The sequence below is a fragment of the Chiloscyllium punctatum genome, chromosome 23 (assembly GCF_047496795.1).
Source record: "Chiloscyllium punctatum isolate Juve2018m chromosome 23, sChiPun1.3, whole genome shotgun sequence".
NCBI classification, from domain to species: domain Eukaryota; kingdom Metazoa; phylum Chordata; class Chondrichthyes; order Orectolobiformes; family Hemiscylliidae; genus Chiloscyllium; species Chiloscyllium punctatum.
The window spans coordinates 61,494,542-61,512,944 of NC_092761.1; the positions used below are offsets into that span (position 1 = coordinate 61,494,542).

General features: G+C 40.4%; 1 protein-coding gene across 24 annotated transcripts in view; it reads left to right on the forward strand.

Annotated features, from left to right (window-relative positions):
* The window catches only part of pknox2 (pbx/knotted 1 homeobox 2), a 462,769-nt gene that overhangs the window by 384,592 nt on the left and 59,774 nt on the right, over positions 1-18,403 (forward strand). For all 24 annotated transcript variants that reach the window (XM_072593094.1, XM_072593109.1, XM_072593097.1 and 21 more), the window contains one exon: positions 10,423-10,537. In XM_072593094.1, the coding sequence (XP_072449195.1) occupies positions 10,423-10,537 (115 nt within the window). The remainder of the gene's footprint in view (positions 1-10,422; positions 10,538-18,403) is intronic.

Genomic DNA, 18,403 nt, shown 5'->3' on the forward strand with positions numbered 1-18,403 from the left:
TCAGAGAGAAGTCACCACTGCCATTACAGCATTCCCTTATAACTGCTTGCCCACTCCACAATATCCATTGACTACCTTGGTCAAAATTTATCTACTTCTGCCTTAAAAGTGTCCTGTGACCTCGCTGCCGCTGATCTCTCAGAGAGTTCAACAGACTCATGATCCTTGAGGAGAACATTTCTTTTCATTTCCTTAAATGAGTGACCCCATATTTTAAAACTGTGTCCCTTGGTTCAACTCTCTCCCAACAAAGGATGATATCCCTTTAGCATTCACTCTATAAACCTACTGAGGATCTGAACTGTTTCAATTAAATCACCTCTTTTTTTTCTGAATTCCATTCGATGTTGTTTCACCCGTCCATGATTTTCTCCTAATATAATGCCAGTTACCTTCTCGTAAGTGTTATTCAAATGAGCCTTGTTTCAATCTCTCCGAGCATGTGGATTTTGTTTCTTCATAAGGAGACTAAAGCTGTGTACAATACTCCTTATTTGGCCTGGCCAATACTCTGCATAATCAAAGCAAAGCAGATGGTAGTTTCTCAGGCCTGTCCATCTTCAACTGTTTATCAATGATCTTCCTTCCATGATAAGGAGGAAATGTTTGCTGCTGACTATGCAATGTTCAGCACCATTTGTCAGTCCTCAGGTACTGAAGCAGTCCATGGCCAAACACAGTAATACATGACTAGTATCCAGATTTGGACTGACAGGTATCAATTAATATTCACGCCAGACTAGTAACAGCCACTGGGAGACAAGCAGGAGGCTGTAAGAACACAGCAAGCCAGGTAGCATCAGGAGATGGAGAATTTGACATTCCAGGTGTAACCCAATGACCATCTCCGGCAACAACAGAGTCTCTCACCCCTTGATACTCAATGGCATAATCATCATGGAATCCCCCGGTATCAAGCTATCAGGGTTACCATTGACCAGATATTGAACCGAACTAGCCATACAAATACCATGGCTATAAGATCTGGTCAGAGGCTAGGATCTTTCTGTTTCTGCAAGGCCTGTCCACCATCTACAAGGTACAAGTTAGGAATGTGATGGAATACTCCACACTTACCTGAATGAGTGCAGCTTCAACAACAATCAATAAGTTGGACACCATCCAGGACACCACATCCACAAACAATCACTCAGTCCATCACTAGTATTCAGTAGCATCAGTGTATACTATCTACCAGATGCACTGAAGAAATTCACAAAAGCTCCTTAGACAAGACCTTCCAAATTCCATGACCACCACCATTTAGAAGGATAAGGGCCTGCAAGCTCATCTCCAAGCCACTTACCATCCTGACTTGGAAATATATCACCATTTTTCACTCACTGTCACTGAGTGAAAAACTCCCTCCCTCAGGGCATTGTGGCTGCAACTACAACAAGTTGGTTGCAGCAGTTCAAGATGGCAGCTCACTAAGAAGGGCACCTTCTAAAAGGCATTGGAGTGGGCAATAAATGCTGGCCCAGAATGCAATGTCCACACCTTATCAGTGAATTTTAAAAAATGCTTTTATATTCCATTCGTCTTAAAGCAAATGACAACATTCTATTTGCCTTAATCACTTGCGGTGGTTGTGCGTTACCTATTTTGGGATACATGACCTGTGCACCTGTTTTGTACTACAATTTCCCTTCATTCAAATCACATGCTGTTTTTCTATTCTTCATTCCAAAATGGGCAATTTCTTATTTTCCCACATTATAGTATACTTGTCAATGTTTACTCTCTCACTGAACCCAACTTATCCCTTTGCAGACACCTTGCATCCGTTTAATTTTCTAATTCATCTTTGTAGGGCCAGCAACCATTATTAAGGTCACAGCTGATGTTATTACTGGATAAATCAGATGCCAGACTGAAAACTGACTTCATTGGTCATGGATTGTTGTGGTTCTAACAAATTGGTCTCTCACAGAAGCATAAATAATGCTGCAGATTTAGCTTTAGCAATAAAACAGAAATTTGTTAATAGGAGAAATGAAGATAACATTGAATAAACCAACGCATCATCTTATAACCAGATTCAAAGATTTTAAAACACACAGTAAAAGTGTAATCCCATTAATCTCAAGTCAATTCTTTAGAAATGGAAAACAAACAAAATCACTTTTGTATCATACTTAAAACACCACTCCTTTCAGAATCCCTATTTCTAACTCCTCGGTAAGCTTAACTGAAACTTTAACTCTTGGTCTGGAAATGCTGATAGCTTCTTCGTGGAACTATTATACACCCGAGTTTAAGCATTCTCACTGATAACCACCTCTTCGTGGTTTTACCCAAACACCTCTGGTTTGGGACTATCACAAACTCTTTACTCTAATCTAGTTTCATTATGTCCTTCACCTCTCCAGTGTACTGATCTTTACAACTTTCATTCAAGGACTGTTCAAAACTCAAAGTAGAACTTTTAAGGATCTTTCTTAAGGTTTTAGTTTTTCTCCCATGTTTAAATAAATCTCTCTTGACCTTCTCTGTTTAACTTCACTCATCGTAAAATTGTACCTAGTTGCACAAAAGCCCATTAATTTTAAGGCTGATTCTAAATGAAATCACAAATTAAATATTAACTTCAGATATACTGAAGCTCCAAATAAAAATAAGATACTGTAGATGCTGGAAATCTGAGCTCAAATAAAGGGCTGCAGAAACTCAACAGATCTGGCCATGTCTGTAGAGAAAAAAGCAACTTTAACACTTCAAATTTGATATGACTTTTTTTCAGTGCATATTGACTTTCATTAAGCACTGCAATCACTTTTCTGGTGTGTGTGCTCTCAATTAAAGTGTTTACAATAAAATGTTCTTTTCCAGGCATATGAACTATTTTCAGATTATACAGTTGGAGTATTAAGCTCTATTGAAATAACCACAAGTTCTTGACCTGAAATTTTCCAAAGAAAATAAAAGATTGTGGTCTGTCTAAGTAACAGTGTCTGCTTACATTATGCATTTCAAAATAATGGCAATCCAGCACAAGACTCAATGTCTGTTTTACAGCGATTGAACACTTTTGTTCATACACAGATAGTTTTTTCAAAAAATAACTGACAGGCCATTCAATCCCCTTTGGTCATCTTCTGTAAAATAGTCCTCACCCCTGACATTAACAGTCAGTTTGAATTAATTTGCATAATTTGGCACAGCTAAAACTGTTGCCATTGTCAGTACAGCTTTCAAAGGCAATTTGATCCTCTTGTATCCATTTACATTTTCTGCCTTTTTTCTTAAAAGTGCAAGAAAATTTGGAACAAACTTGCTTTAGAACTTACTCACGGCACAGTGGTTAGCATTGCTACCTCACAGCACCAGGGACCGAGGTTTGATCCAGCTTTGGATAGCATTCTCCCCGTGAGTGTGTGGATTTCCTCCGGGTGCTCCAGTTTCCTCCCATAGTCCAAAGATGTGCTGGTTAGATGGATTGGCCATGCTAAAATTGTCTGTAGTGGATGTGCAGGTTAATTGGATTGCTCTGGGAAATACAGAGTTACAGGGGTGGGTCTGAGTGGGATGCTCTTTGGAGGGTCAGTGTGGATTTGATAGGCCAAATGGCCTGTTTACACACTTTGGGGATTTTATCAGTTGGATAGTGCCCACATAATGCAAAATTGCACATTTCATGTTAAGCATGCTTGTCAATACCCTTTGACAAGTAGTTTTAGTGACAAACTGAGGGTATCCAATTCATTGATTTCAAACTTCCAGTCTTGGTAAAGCATAATACCCACTTTCGTTACCATGTTGATTTTGCTACAGAATCATTATGACCCATCTGGTTTTAGCACTATCACAATAGGTGGGCTGCAGCTACTTTGACTTAGTTCACTAATGTCATTGTTTGTCGTGAATTTAATTGTTTCCCTCACGAAGCTAAACTCTCTGGATTGAGCCAGTATGCATCTTTACTTTGAAGTAAGACACACCCCAACCCTCAACATCATGAACAGATAACCCTATTTTTCCTGGTCTGCTCCCACAAGTTATTTTATAATTCTGCATTAGCCTTTGTAAGTCACCTTGATAGTTTTCTGGAATGTAAGATATGATTAGATTACTTACAGTGTGGAAACAGGCCCTTCGGCCCAACAAATCCATACCGACCCGCCGAAGCACAACCCACCCATACCCCTAACCTAACACTACAGGCAATTTAGCATGGCCAATTCACCTGACCTGCACATCTTTGGACTGTGGGAGGAAACGAGAACACCCGGAGAAAACCCGCGCAGACACGGGGAGAATGTGCAATCTCCACACAGTCAGTCGCCTGAGGCGGGAATTGAACCCAGGTCTCTGGCGCTGTGAGACAGCAGTGCTAACCACTGTGCCACTGTGCCGCCCACAAATGATTCTACACATCCTCCATGAGTTTTACAATCTGATTGTTGAGAAGTTAATTTTTGAATTTTCCATTAAATTTATCCTTCTATTGCTCTGATCCTTTTATTTCACTCTCTACTTCCTTCACAACTGTAAGTATACTTTTCTCCTGACTACTCTCTCTGTCAAAATATCCTTTGAACAAGGATATGACACTCTCAGTGACTCTCTTACTCCTGGTTGGAGTGCTTACAATAATCTACATCAGTGAGCTTCTTAATTTAATAAACTCCAGTGTATCTTACTTTGAATGGTTCTTCAGAGATGGCACTAACACCTTGTTTCTTGCAGCGAAATATCAAATATCAAACTCTGGCCTTTATGCCTGCTGTAGGCACAACACTGTGTCGAGCCTCCTTCAAACATATCTTAGCCAACTCACATGCATCAGTTTGTTTCTCTTGGAAACTTGAAAATAGATTGGAAGCATTGTTCCTGAGCTTTAGTTTATTAATTTTTCTTGAATGAGTTTAAATGATCCCTGAAATTAACTCTGCAAAGGCAGGTATCCCATTATCAAAACACCCTTTATTTCCACCTGCATAGTACATGACACTGACCCAGTTAGCTCAGAGCCAACTTCTAGAGTGAACAGAACCCCTGATGCTCCAGTTTTCCTGATGAAGGGCTTATGCCTGAAACGTTGACTCCCCTGCTCCTCAGATGCTGCCTGACCTGCTCTGCTTTTCCAGCACCACACTTCTGACTCTGACTCTCCAGCATCTGTAGTCCTCACTTTCTCCCATTTATATCTGTCAGCCAGGACTCCCTGAATGGACCAGGTTAACAGCCCCCATCAGGGAACCCATTCTATGGTGTCCATCTGGCTGACCTTGTTCCCATCTTTACAGTCCCCTTACCTCCTGTCCATCAAAAAGACTAACTCTTTGTTCATGCCAACTTTGATGCTATTTTCAAGCCATATGGAGTCAGAGTTGTACAGCACGAAAACAGACTCTTTGGTTCAACTCATCATGCTGATCAGATATCCTAAATTAATCTAGTCTCATTTGCCAGCATTTGGCCCATATCCCTCTAACCCTTCCTAATCATGTACCCATCCAGATGCCTTTTAAATGTTGTAATTGTACCACCCTCCACCACTTCCTCTAGCAGTTCATTCCATACACACACTACCCTCTGCATGAAAAAGTTGCCTATTAGATCACTTTTACATCTTTCCCCTCTAACCTTAAACCTAAGAATCCATAGAATCCCTGCAGTGTGGAAGCAGGCCCTTCTAGCTTCCGTTTGTACACCTAGACTATTTCCCTTCGTGCAGCGAGTCTCATCATTCCCTGGGTATTGATGTTCCTGTTTGATTTCTTGAAAATTTGATGCTTTTAATTATTAATTGGTCTAATTAGGATCCTCTGTAAATGGCCATAACTTTACATTTTCAGACTTGGATATTGTGTGGATCTTTATTAACATATGTGAACTTCCTTTGCATATTGAAAATACTGCTGAAGACATCATGAGTTTCCTACTCTGCGTGTTCCTGCAAATCTGTGTTTTAACATGAGGAACTTGACGTTATATCGTAATCTTTAATTACTGTGAATTGTTGAAACACTTTTCACAAGATGGTTGTAAAGCAAAGCCTAACAAAGAGTCAGCTAGAATGGTATTAGGGCAGATAGGCAAACATGTTGTCAAAGTGTAGGCTTTAAGGAGCATATAAAGGAGGAGTGCTAGGGGTTTATGGAGGGAGTCTCCTAGTTTAGGCCAAGACAACTGAATGCATGACCACCAGTAATATTGGAGATGCTTAAGAGAACAGAATCAAAAGGGTGTGGATACTTCTGAGAGATAAGGAGCTGGAGGAGATTAGAGTGTAGAGGAGTGAGGTTATGGAAGGAGTGAAAAATGTAAAATTGAGGTTTTGTCTCCTTGTTGAATAATGCAAGCCTGCAAAGACAGGGATGATGAATAGATGGGACTTGGTGTAAGGTACAGAATTTTGACCTCTGGTTTTTTTGGGATGGGGCTGGCTAGGAGTGGGTTTGAATAGTCAAATCTAGGGGTGTTGAAAATATAGACAAGAGTTGCAGGCAACAAATGAGTTGAGGGAGGGTTGGATTTGGACCATGGTGGAAATTGGAAGTATTCACAGTGGTGCAGATACGCAGCTGGAAATCCAGTTCACAGACATGAAAGTCATGGATAATCGCAGCCACTTTCCAGGGAGAGGGATGAACCTGATAGCTCATGCACAGAATTCCACACAAGCAGATTTATTGAAGCTGCTGTTGCTTTGCACCGTTGTTTATGACTTTTGATGCTTCTGTGCTTTAAGTCATTCTCAATGCTGCATGATTGCAAGTCCGTGCATCAGGCTGGCACTAACTGTCAAATAAGTACAGCGAAAATAGAATTTGCAATACTTCCAATTTCATAAGTAGGCTGAGATGTAGTCCAATTTAATTTGAAATTGAGAAATGAATTTCTGATCACTATGTAATATTTAATCTTCCTGCTTTAATCTCCCCCCTGAGACCAGTTCTTCTTCATCAGTTCAAAGATTCCAATGGCATTAATTGTTTTATAGTAGGCTCATGACCTTTGCTGCAGATTGGAAGTTATATGATATGCATTGCTGGATATGTGGTACTCCCTGTGATTAACAAAATGCTACCCTGCTGCCGTTTCCAATTGTTTGAGTATGGGATATGGGTGACTCTGGGAAAGCAGCTTTTTTGACAAATCTGTAAATGTCCATTGAACGGTTGTCTCAAAAGCAGTGTGGTTGCCTGAGAAAAAGTTCTGTAGATTCTGGAAATTAGAGATTAAAATGGAAAATTCTAGAAACATTTGGCTAGTCTGCCAGCATCAGGAGAGAAAGATGCGGAGTTAATCTTTCGATTTGATAACCTTTTATCAATGTGGTAGAAATGCAAAATAGAAAAAACATTTAGAGCTATCAGTCCCTGCATCATTCTATGATTCAGTATTTGGGTTTATCTTCCTTATGAATTATCTTAATCCTATGTGCATTGCCTTTTCTCAAGCCTTTTATTCACATTTCCTTCAATCATCTTTCTAACCTGTTGTCAAACTTTACATGATCCCTTCAAAATATAAAGAAAGATTCTCCTGTTCTCTGTCTTTAATCTCTCATTTTAAATCTTCCAAGTGTTTTCTCTTGTTTCACCTCCTCAAACATTGGCTGCAAGCTGTTTCTATCTGTTCTCTGCCCTAATTTTAAATAACCCTAACAAATTTCTCCCTAATTTTAAATAACCCTAACAAATTTCTCCCTAATTTCTAACAGAAATCAGCTCGAACGTTTTAAGTCTTCCTTTATGTTTGTAGTTCTTCATAGCAGGCACCATCCTCGAATTCTGGCAGTTTCCTTTTTTTTATTGTCTCAACATCCTTCCTGTAGTGTGTAGCCTTAAACTGCAGACAGCAACCATTTGTCCTCCTCAGATTATACAAATTTAAGTTTGCTTCTTAACGTTTAGTAAATACACAGGTTACCAGAAAGTCCTTTGCTCAATGAGAGGATTCTGATTCAAGGTTTTGTTTATTCCAAATGGAGAAATGAGGGAATGAGTGACATCAACCCTTTCAGAAATCCAGGCTGACACTGCAGTGTGGTACTGAGGCAATGCTGGGCCATCTGAGCCACTGTTTTTTGGATGGGTTGCTACACAGAGGGTTCATCTGCCCCCTCAGGTGGGCATAACTATCAAACAGTGGTGTCCAGAGAAGAACACTAGAACTCATCCAGTATTTTTTCATCAACTAATTGAGTGTATCCCAAGACTTTGTTGGTAATTAGGGAAGAAATAGTGGGGGCATTAGCAGAGTTATATGTATCATCTACAGCTACGAGTGCTAGAAGACTGGAGAGTGTCTCATGTTGTGCCTTTATTTAAGAAAGGAGAAGCCTGGAACTTGTGAGTCTGACATCTGTGGTAGGTACTTCATTGGACGGGATTCTGAGAGGTAGGATTTACAAGCACTTGGGGAGGCAAGGACTGCTTAGGAATAGTCAGCATGGCTTTGTGTGTGGGATATCATGTCTCACAAACTTGATTGAGTTTTTTGAAGATGTAACCAAAAGAATTGATGAGGGCAGAGCGCTAGACATTGTCTACATGGACTTTAGTAAAGCCTTTGACAAGGTTCCGCATGGTAGACTAATTAGTAAAGTTATATCACATGGGACTCAGGGAGAGCTTTCCAATTGGATACAAAACGGAAGGAAATAGAGGATGGTGGTGGAGGGTCATTTTTCAGACTGGAGGCCTGGTTCTCCCTGTGGTTCTCCACAGGGATCAGTGCTGTGTTCACTTCTGTTTGTCATTAAAACAAATGATTTGAATGAGAATTTAAGAGGCATGGATAGTAAGTTTGCAAAACTAGTGGTATAGTTGACAGTGAAGAAGGTTATCTAAGATTATAAAGGGATCTTGATTAATTAGGCCAATGGGCTGAGGAGTAGCAGATGGAGTTTAATTTGGATAAATGCAAGGTATTGCATTTTGCTAGAACAAACAAGGGTAGGACTTATACAGTTAATGGTAGGGCCCTGGATATTGTTGTTGAATAGAGAGACCTAGGGGCTCAGGTACTTAATTCTTTGAAAGTTGCATCACAGGTAGACAGAATAGTTAAGAAAATACATAGCATGCTTGCTTTCATATCTTAGACCAGTTGAATACAGGTGTTGGGGCATCATGTTGAGGTAATACAGGACATTGGTGAGGCCATTTTGGAGTTCTGTATAAAGTTCTGGTTGTGCTGCAAAGCAAAAATATTATTAAATTGGAGAGGGTTCAGAAAAGATTTCTCAGAATATTGCCAGTGCTGGAGGGCTTAAGTTATAAGGAAAGGCTGGAACTTTTCACTGGTGCGTAGGAGGTTGAGATTCATAAAATCATGAGGGGCATAGATAAGACGCATAGCAATGGTCTTTTCCCTAGTATGGAGGAGTTCAAATCTAGGGGGCATACTTTCACAATGAGAAGAGAAAGATTTAAAAGAGACATTAGAGCAAGCTTTTTCACACAGATGCTGCTTTGTATGTGGAAAGAACTGTTAGATGCAGATACAGTTACAACATTTATACGGTATTTGGACAGGTACGTGAATAGGAAAGGTTTAGAGGGATGTGGACCAAATGCAAGTAAGTGAGACTAGTTTGACAAACTTGGTCAGCACGGTCAAGTTGAACCAAAGGGTCGGTTTCCATGTTGTATGACTCTGTGACTCTATAACTTTAAACCATAGACAACGGTTAATCGATTTTAGTGATCTTGATTTTTGGATAAAGTGATCTTAATCTCATTGTTAATGGGATTTTTTTCTGTGCTTTTGTGGGTGGCTGTGTTTTCTACTTTACAACAATGATTAGCCTACAAATGTACTTTATTACCTTTGGGATGGCCTGAGTCCTCCTTTTGTTTTAACTTGCCTGAAGCGAGATATGAAAATCTACTTTTGCCATATAATGCTAACATAAAGTACTCAGTTACATGTTTAGTCAACTTCCTGTCAAGAGCTAACCTCAAACTGTGCCTGGAGTTCAGAGAATAGGAAGCAAATCAATATTTTTTTTCCATTCCGCTTCTATGGACAATGACAGTGATCACTGAGTTACAGATTGACTTTGTCCAATCCCATTCTGCCAGAAATGATGAAATAGTGAGATTGACCTGGGTCTGTTTCCATGCTGTACATCTCTATAACCTGACCAAATAGTCTATGGGGATTTGGAGTGCAATGCATAGAGACACTGCAGTGAGGTGCATATGAGAAAGCTGACTCAAAATTTCGGTAAAGCAAGTAAGTCCTGGAGCCCAATCTTTTGGCCTGCTTCATAGATTGTCACTAACAATCCGAAATCTCTGGTTTATGGCAGAAGTGCTGAATGTATTTTCCTAGACCAGATTGTGCAATGGTACTTTGTGGTTTAGACAGGGTTCTCTGGGATGTCAGTTTTGTAAAGCCGCAGATAGGAAATACCATCCACCATAATGTCTCATTTATCCTTTGCTTTTATTTTTGCTGCAGAATTCTCCAGACTCTTTGACAACGATAAACAACACTGTCAACTCCCAGGGGATTGTGGTACCAACATCTGCGCTACAACAAGGGAATACTGCCATGGCAACACAGGTAGTAACAGGTAAGGGTCATTGTTAGGATTCAACAAGGGGGTTGTCAGTTTTTGATTTTGTTTTGTTTACACCTCTTCCTCCACCACTACATAAATCTTCGTTTTCTTCCCCGTTCTTCCACACAACAATTGAGAGATTAAGCGCCCCGAAATGATTTGATTTTTACCTCTTCTGTGAGGTAGGGAATGGGGAGGTGGGCAAGAAGGGGTATGGAGTAATTTCTTTGTGATTTTAAGCCTTAAGATTAGAAATTTGCAAACTGTGTGCTGTAGGTAGACCCACAATGAGAGGGAATCGAGGATTTTGTCGCAGTGACAGTGAAGAAATGGTGATATGTGTTTCCAAGTCAGGATGGTGAGTAGCTTGGAAGGGAATTTGCTGGTGGCGGTGTTTCCATGTATCTATTGCCCCTGTCCTTCTAGACGGAAGTGGTTGTGGGTTTGGAAGGTGCTGTCTAAAGACCTTTGGTGAATTTCTGCAGTGCATCTTGTACTTAGTACATACTGCTGCTTGTGGTGTTGGTGGAGGGAATAGATGATTATGGATGTAGTGCCAGTCAAGTGGGCTGCTTTGCCCTGGATGGTGTCAAGTTTCTTGAGCGTTACTGGAGTTGTACCCATTCAGGCGAGTGGAGAGTATTCCATCACATTCCTGATTTGTGCCTTGTAGCTGGTGAATTGACTTTGTATTCCTGGCCTCTGACCTGCTCTTATAGCCACTGTAATTATATGGTGAGTCCATTTGAATTTCTGGTCAATGTTAACCTCCATGGTGTTGATAGTGGAGTACTCAGTGATGATAACACCATTGAATGTTAGTGTTTAGGTTGACTCTTATTGGAGGTGGTCATTGTGCGGTGAGAATGATTCCCATGTGTTACAGTTTACATTTTCACATTCCTTAGTGTGCCTGGATGCATCTCATCCCACCCTGGTGCCTAACAACATTAATTGCAGGTAGCCTATCTGATATCTCCTCCTTATCAACCCATCAGCTTTCACATTGAGCGTGCTGAGTTAATTATATCCAGTTGTGATTTTAGCACACGGTCAAGCTACACTTCAAAGTGGATGTCAGGGAAGTTCTTAGAGCTCTTAATTGTGAGGAGAAAGTCCAAGAAATATTGGAGAAGAGCTGTTTTGTGCCTAGCAGTAGTGCATTAAGTTCTAATTGAAATAGAATGTGCCCTACCAACTTGTCTTTCTAGAGGATGGAATGCACTGCTGCCTGAGATGTGCCTCTAGGAAAGACAAAGTAGGATGGAATATGTTTGAAGTTTGATAGAAAGTGGAAAAGTTGAGTTAGACATCAGGATGTAGCTCTTTTCAGAATTATGACTGTATTGGATGTTAATGACTAGCACATAACAAGTAGAGACTTGCTATAATATTTCAAAACACATGTTTTATCAGCCCTTGAGAGAAGCCATTTCCTGTCAGAGGCACAGGTTGATATGGCGGGTCAGTGGAGGTCAGCTAGGTAAAGTCACCCTAATTCCTCGTGGATCATAGGGTTGCTCTCTCATTGTAGAGAGAAACAAGACTGGTGGTGCTTTAACCTGAGGAGAAAGTGAGGACTGCAGTTACTGGAGATCAGAGTCGAGAATGTAGTGCTGGAAAAATATAGCAGGTCAGGCAGCATCCGAGGAGCAGGAGACTCAACGTTCCAGGCCTAAGCCATTCATCAGGAAAGATGATGCTTTAACCTGAGCCTCAGGCAAGGGATGAGGTTGAGAAGGAGAATCCTTCATGGAAGGATTTGTTCATGGTAACCTCAGCCTGTGTGGAAGTTGAACCTGTGCTGTTGGCATCGCTTTATATCACAAACCAGCCATCCATTCAACTGAGCTAATCGACCCCCTTACCAAAGGATAGGAGTGTTGAGGAAGCATGACTTAGTGAGTGGTACAATGGTAACACTGGAGACTCTGACAAATTGAATTTAATGAACTGTATTGTACCTGTGGCCATGGTGTATTAACTTTCTTGGTCACTTTAACAACTCTATTATATTAAGCATGCTGCACCGGCCTCTTCCTATGCTGGTTTTCCGTTATCCGGTTCCAGGGGCCCACCCTAACTTGCATGTTTCATCTGCAGACTAGTCACAATCAGAGGATTTTGAGAGCTGAGCATGTTTTCCCACTCACACACTAGAATTCCAAAGGAATTCTCTTCATATCCTGAATAGGCTCATTCGGTGATGATCTGAGGGCGATGTTAGTGTGATGGTGTCACTGAACTAGAAATCCAGAGGCCTCTGTCACAGAGTCAAATGCCACCATGGGAGCTGCTACAATTTAAATTCAACCAATCAGTTCATTTTTTAAAAAAATTAAAATACGATTGGAATTGAAAACTAGTCTCAGTAATCATGTCACGACACGATCCACAATTGGTGTAAATATCCATCTGGTTCATGAATGTGCCTTAGGAAAGGAAGACTGCCATACTTACCTGGTCTGGGCTACATCTGACTGCAGGCCCATGGCAATGTGGGTTAATCTTCACTGCTCTCCAGAATGACGTTGCAAGCCATTTTTTTTCCCAGACTGCTATAGAAAAGCCAAAGATGAATAAAACCAGACAGATGTATGACATCATGACCAGGTAGCAAGTGCAAACTGAACTCAACACTGTAAGGTCATCCTTGATTAACATATGGAAGGAAGGTTTCTGCCGAAAGTGGGAGAGTTCTCTATGGACTAATCAACAATAGCCTGACATAGTTGTACTCATGGAATCGTGGCTTGGCAACCAATGCCCTACCATGCCTGCATATATCTTGTTCCATGGGAAGCACAGACCCTGCAGAGATGGTGGCACACTGGTATGCAGTCAGGTAGGAGTTGCCTGGTCACCCTCAAACATGACTTTGAATGCCATGAAGTCTCATGATATCAGGTGAAGGATGGGTAAGGAAACCTTCTCTACTGATGAATCCATACTGTTCCATGTCAACCACCACTGAAGGTGGTGAGTGCATATAATCTAGTCTGGATGGGGACTTCAATGTCTAAGAGTAGCTCAGAGGTAGTTCTACTGATCAAGCTGGCTGAGTCCTGGAAGTTCTATTTACTAGACAGGATCTGTGTGCATTTGTGAGGGAAACAATTAGTGAGGAAGACCTAGTAGACTTTAGCCTTACAATCTACCAATCTCAGATTGTTTTGTCCATGATTGTATCATACAAGTGACCACTATAATGTCCTTATGAAGATTAACTCCTGTCTTGATATTGAGAATACTATCCATCATATTAGGTACACTAATTCCTTGTTAAATGGGATAGGTTCAGGACAGATGTAGCATCTAAAAACTGACATTGAAGTGAATTGTACTCAACACCAATTTGTAAACTTAAGACCTGGCACACTCTCCAGTCTACCAAGATCATTGTTGTGGACCAGACCAGACCACCTCAAGATATTTTAAGAAGGTAACTTTTTCTTATTTTAAAGGCAAATGTAACATGTTGTGTTCCAGATGCAATTCGACTGGTCAAACAACTCAATGTTAAGCAAAACACAATTTATCCAAACACTATTGTTAAAATACGACAAAAAAGCAAGAGCTTAGAATAACTGAACACTATTGGAAAACTTAACAGAATAATAGATACAGTAACTAATACTAATCAACTATTTGATTATAGTAACGTCCCATAAACACAACCCTTGGCGAATCTCACAGGTAACCCAGCAGCAGAGAGAAACCCCAGCTTCTAGCTGTAACTGAGAGAGGGAAAAAATAGCTTCTACTTCTTCAAAACTATTGCAGCTTTTGCCCTATTGAGACCCCAACAGCAACAGCTTAAAGCTAAACCTAAAAACTAAAATAACTGGAAATCCTGGTCTGCAAGAGCTGATCACACCCATTCAGGCTGCTTCGATTGTTCCAACTTTTAAAAAAATCCCAAGGCCTCACAACCCATTTACATTATGGGTCTTCACTAGCCAGCTCCGCAGCTCTGCCCTAGAACCTCTCTTCAAAGCGAAAACAGTACAAAATAGCCTCTTAACACCTCAGGATCATCACATCATCAAGCCTGGTTCAATGGAGAGGACAGATGGCCTTTCTAGGAGCAGCATACCTAAAGATGTGGTGAAGCTACAGTTGGTTCTGCTGTGATGCGGTAGTTCCGTTCTCCTGTAACTCCGTGTTGTCAGAAAATTGCGTAATAGCAGCTCCATTTAAACAAATGGGGCCAGAATCATGTTATAACTAATACACGCTTTAAAAGTTTGTGCTTTAGAAGCCGTTTCCCCAATTCGTCAATTGTGTTCTACTGAACTTGCATTAACAAAATGTGTGTTATATCAGAATGACCTGTACAACACAGGACTATTTGCATACCAAAAAGTGGAAGCAGCATCAGATAGACAGAACTAAATGATTCCATTTCCAAAAGATCAGATAAGTTCTGCAGTCCTGCAACATCCTGTATTGAATGTTGATGGACAATTAAACAACTAGTAGTATAAAGGAATTCACAAATATTCTCATCTTCAATGATGAGGCAGCACAGCACATTGTGCCATTATAAAGAACTATGGAATGCAACCCACTGTACCCATGTGGCCTGGACTTCTGAGTATAAATTGTCTTTCCTTGTCTGTGTTTTCTACATTTATTATCTGTACTAAACAGTCTGTTTTTGTCTGTCTTATTCATGAATGTTAGGTGTTTTAACTGACTATAGCTTCAGTTGCATTGTGGTGAATTTGTCACTTCTTTAGTATTTCAAGGTCTGTTTGTTTACAATAGTTGTTTTCTTATTAAAAATGACCTGATTTAGATTTGTCCTGAATAGCAGACAGTTAGGCAGATGGATCACCTTGATGGTTTAGTTGGTGAGTTACATGTTTGTAATGATTTGTGGAATATTGGGGCTCAGTTGTTGAGTCAGGACACTATGTTAAATTTAAATCTGAGACTGAGATCTGAGATGCAGTTGAAAAAGCAGCAAATGCCTGGTGAACATCTTTCAACTTTACGCATAATTATTGGAAATGCATTTGGTATGACCTTGCAACTTTGTTTAGGTTGATGGCTTTTTTGTCCAGCAAAATGTACAACAGTTCTTTTGAAAAAACATCTTCTATTATTAGTTTATATCAGTTGTCCTATGCCAATTGAAATATTGGAATACCTAAGAAGTTAACACTTTGCTTATATATTGTAGCTTTAAATTTAATGGATCAGTGTTGATTATGTTGGCTATTGCTGTATTCTTACAATTCTGCTTCTTTTAAAGACCACATATCCCATAAATACAGAAAGTAATGTTTTTATGTGTCTGTGTCACTTGATGAAGCTGGTAGTGAGAATCAAAATGGAGCCCCTGAAAATCAAGAAATTGTACTGTGCGGGTGAGGCAGGAGGCATAAAATATTTTGTCTCTTGTTTATAATATCTGCAGCATTTTGCTTTCCTATTATTTGTTCCATTCTAGGTGTTTATAAGTGTAGTTAGTTTCAATTTAAAATGAGAATATATTTGCCACTCAATTATCAAGTGTACTTTTATCTTTTATCAGAGCCCACTTGTGTGGATGGAAATTACAGGCAAATGGGTTGATGTTAAATTGCTGTCGAAAACTGTAGCGCTGGAAAAGCACAGCACGTCAGGCAGCATCCAAGGAGCAAGAGGCGCAATGGTTCGGGCGTAAGCCCTTTAGGAATGTGGGGGTGGAGGCTGAGAGATAAATAGGAGGGTGGGGGTTGGGTTGGGTGGAACGTAGCTGGGAAGGTGATAGGTAGATGCAGGTGGGGGGGTGATAGTGATAGGTCAGAGGGGAGGGTGGAGCAGATAGGTGGGAAGGAAGATGGACAGAACAGTTCAAGAGGGCAGTGCCGAGTTGCAGGGTTGGAACTGGGATGAGGTGGAGGGAGGGGAGATGAAGGAACTGGTGAAGTTGACATTGATGCTGTGTGGTTGGAGGGCCCCAAGGTGGAAGATGAGGCATTATTTTACTGGCAAATATTTTAGTATTTTTTGCTTGAAAGTTAATCCAAGAGTCATGCAAAGGTAGGAAACACCACTGTTATTTGAAGATATTCTACTTTGCACACAATTACTATTTTCAGTGCTTTTGTGGAGAATCAAGTCTTTTGGAAGTGTTGTTGCTGTCCAGATATTGTGTAGGGTCAAATTCAAAGAAGCAGTACTGGTTGCATAATACGAATGACCAAGATGTGTGTAATTGTCTAATAAAGTAGTAATAGGTATTGTAGAGCAACCTGAGCTTTTGATTGGCTTGATAATTAGCGGCATAGAATAAATAAGCCAAGCAGTTTTGGCAAACCTATATAAGATACCCAATATGAATTCTGGGCACTCAAAGGATGTGTTGGGAAGGTTTGTGGGGGGGAATGGAGCCATAAGGAGCCTAGAAACAGAAGAAGTGCCAAGCCCCATGATTGTTCTCCCTGCGTCTAATGAGATAACCACGGTGTAGTTAAAGTCACTGGACAATAGGGCTGCTGTCTCATTAGAGAGAGCAAGAGAGAGAGACAACTGACGATAGTTTAGCCTGAGGGTCACCATGCCTCAGATGAGAGAGGGATTTGAGAAGGTGAGTCCTTCATGGTGACCTCTGCTGGGACTGCACTGCAAATTAGCCATCCAACCAACTGAGCTAGCCAATCCCTCACTGGGTATAGCTTTATGGTTGGCCTTGGCATCATCAGTAATCTTGCTGGCAGAAGCATTAACTTCTCAGGTTGCACGTCCTGAAGGAAAAGAAGAAACTAAACACGATTTTGAAGAAGACATGGAAGTTGAGGAACAAGAAGAGAAACATATGTCAGATTTGTGAAACAAAATTTCAGTCTCTAGAAAAACACCTGCAGAAGTGATTGTCAGTGAACTATCTTTTATGTATAATCGTTAATCTTTCGCATGGTAAAGACAACCTGTGTGGCATCTTGAACTATGATGAGCTTGACTGCTAAATTGTTTAAAATTTAGAATATTGATTATTATTTTTACATTAGTGTGTAATCGTGCTAATGCATAATACAGACTTACAAGTCGTTTGCACAAATTACATGAACAATTTGAAGTTTTAAACAGGAATAAAAGATGTAGTAATACATAATCCTTTTGTTTGGTCTTTATGCTGTTCCAGATACATGCTAGACATGTACTCAGAGTGATTTTTGGTGTAAAGATTTGTGCAAGCTTATGTGCAGCCCTCTTTTAATTATTGAGTGTTTCAGTTTAAACATAATCAGCAGCATAGCTTTATTTTTAAACAAGGCAAAATGTTAATTTATTATGTAAATTGCTGAAGGTTATACATATAAAGGTTAGTTATTGCTAAAATGCAAATGCAAATATTTGAAGCTAATAAGGAGAAAAGATATGTGTAAAAATTAAAATCTGATCAGTCCCCAATATTGTTACAGATGTGGCTTGCTTGGTCATTTCATTTTTGAATTGAAGGATTGAAACTTGAGGTCAGATCCAGCATGTTCAACAGCCTCCGGAGCTGAATGGCTGGATGATGCTGCCATGGTGAACGATGCAGAACAGGTCCTGGGACAAGCACTGCAGGCTGTGGCTTTTGATATTCCGATTCCTTAGAAGTGCTTGAGTTTGGTCCCAGAAGCTTCCTGTGTTTCTCTGTGGAGAAGCAGTTGCTGCTTCATAATGTTATCTTCATGGTGTTCAGATTGCTCTCCTCGAAAACGCCTGGCCTCAATCAAATAAAGTAGGAGCAAATTTTACCGTTGAATCAGTGCTCCACAAAACAAAGACAGGTTTATTCTCTCCTGGGAGGGTTGAGGTGGTGGAAAAACCCCGTGTCTGCGTGGGTTTCCTTCGAGTGCTTCAGTTTCCTCCCATAGTCCAAAGATGTGTGGGTTAGGT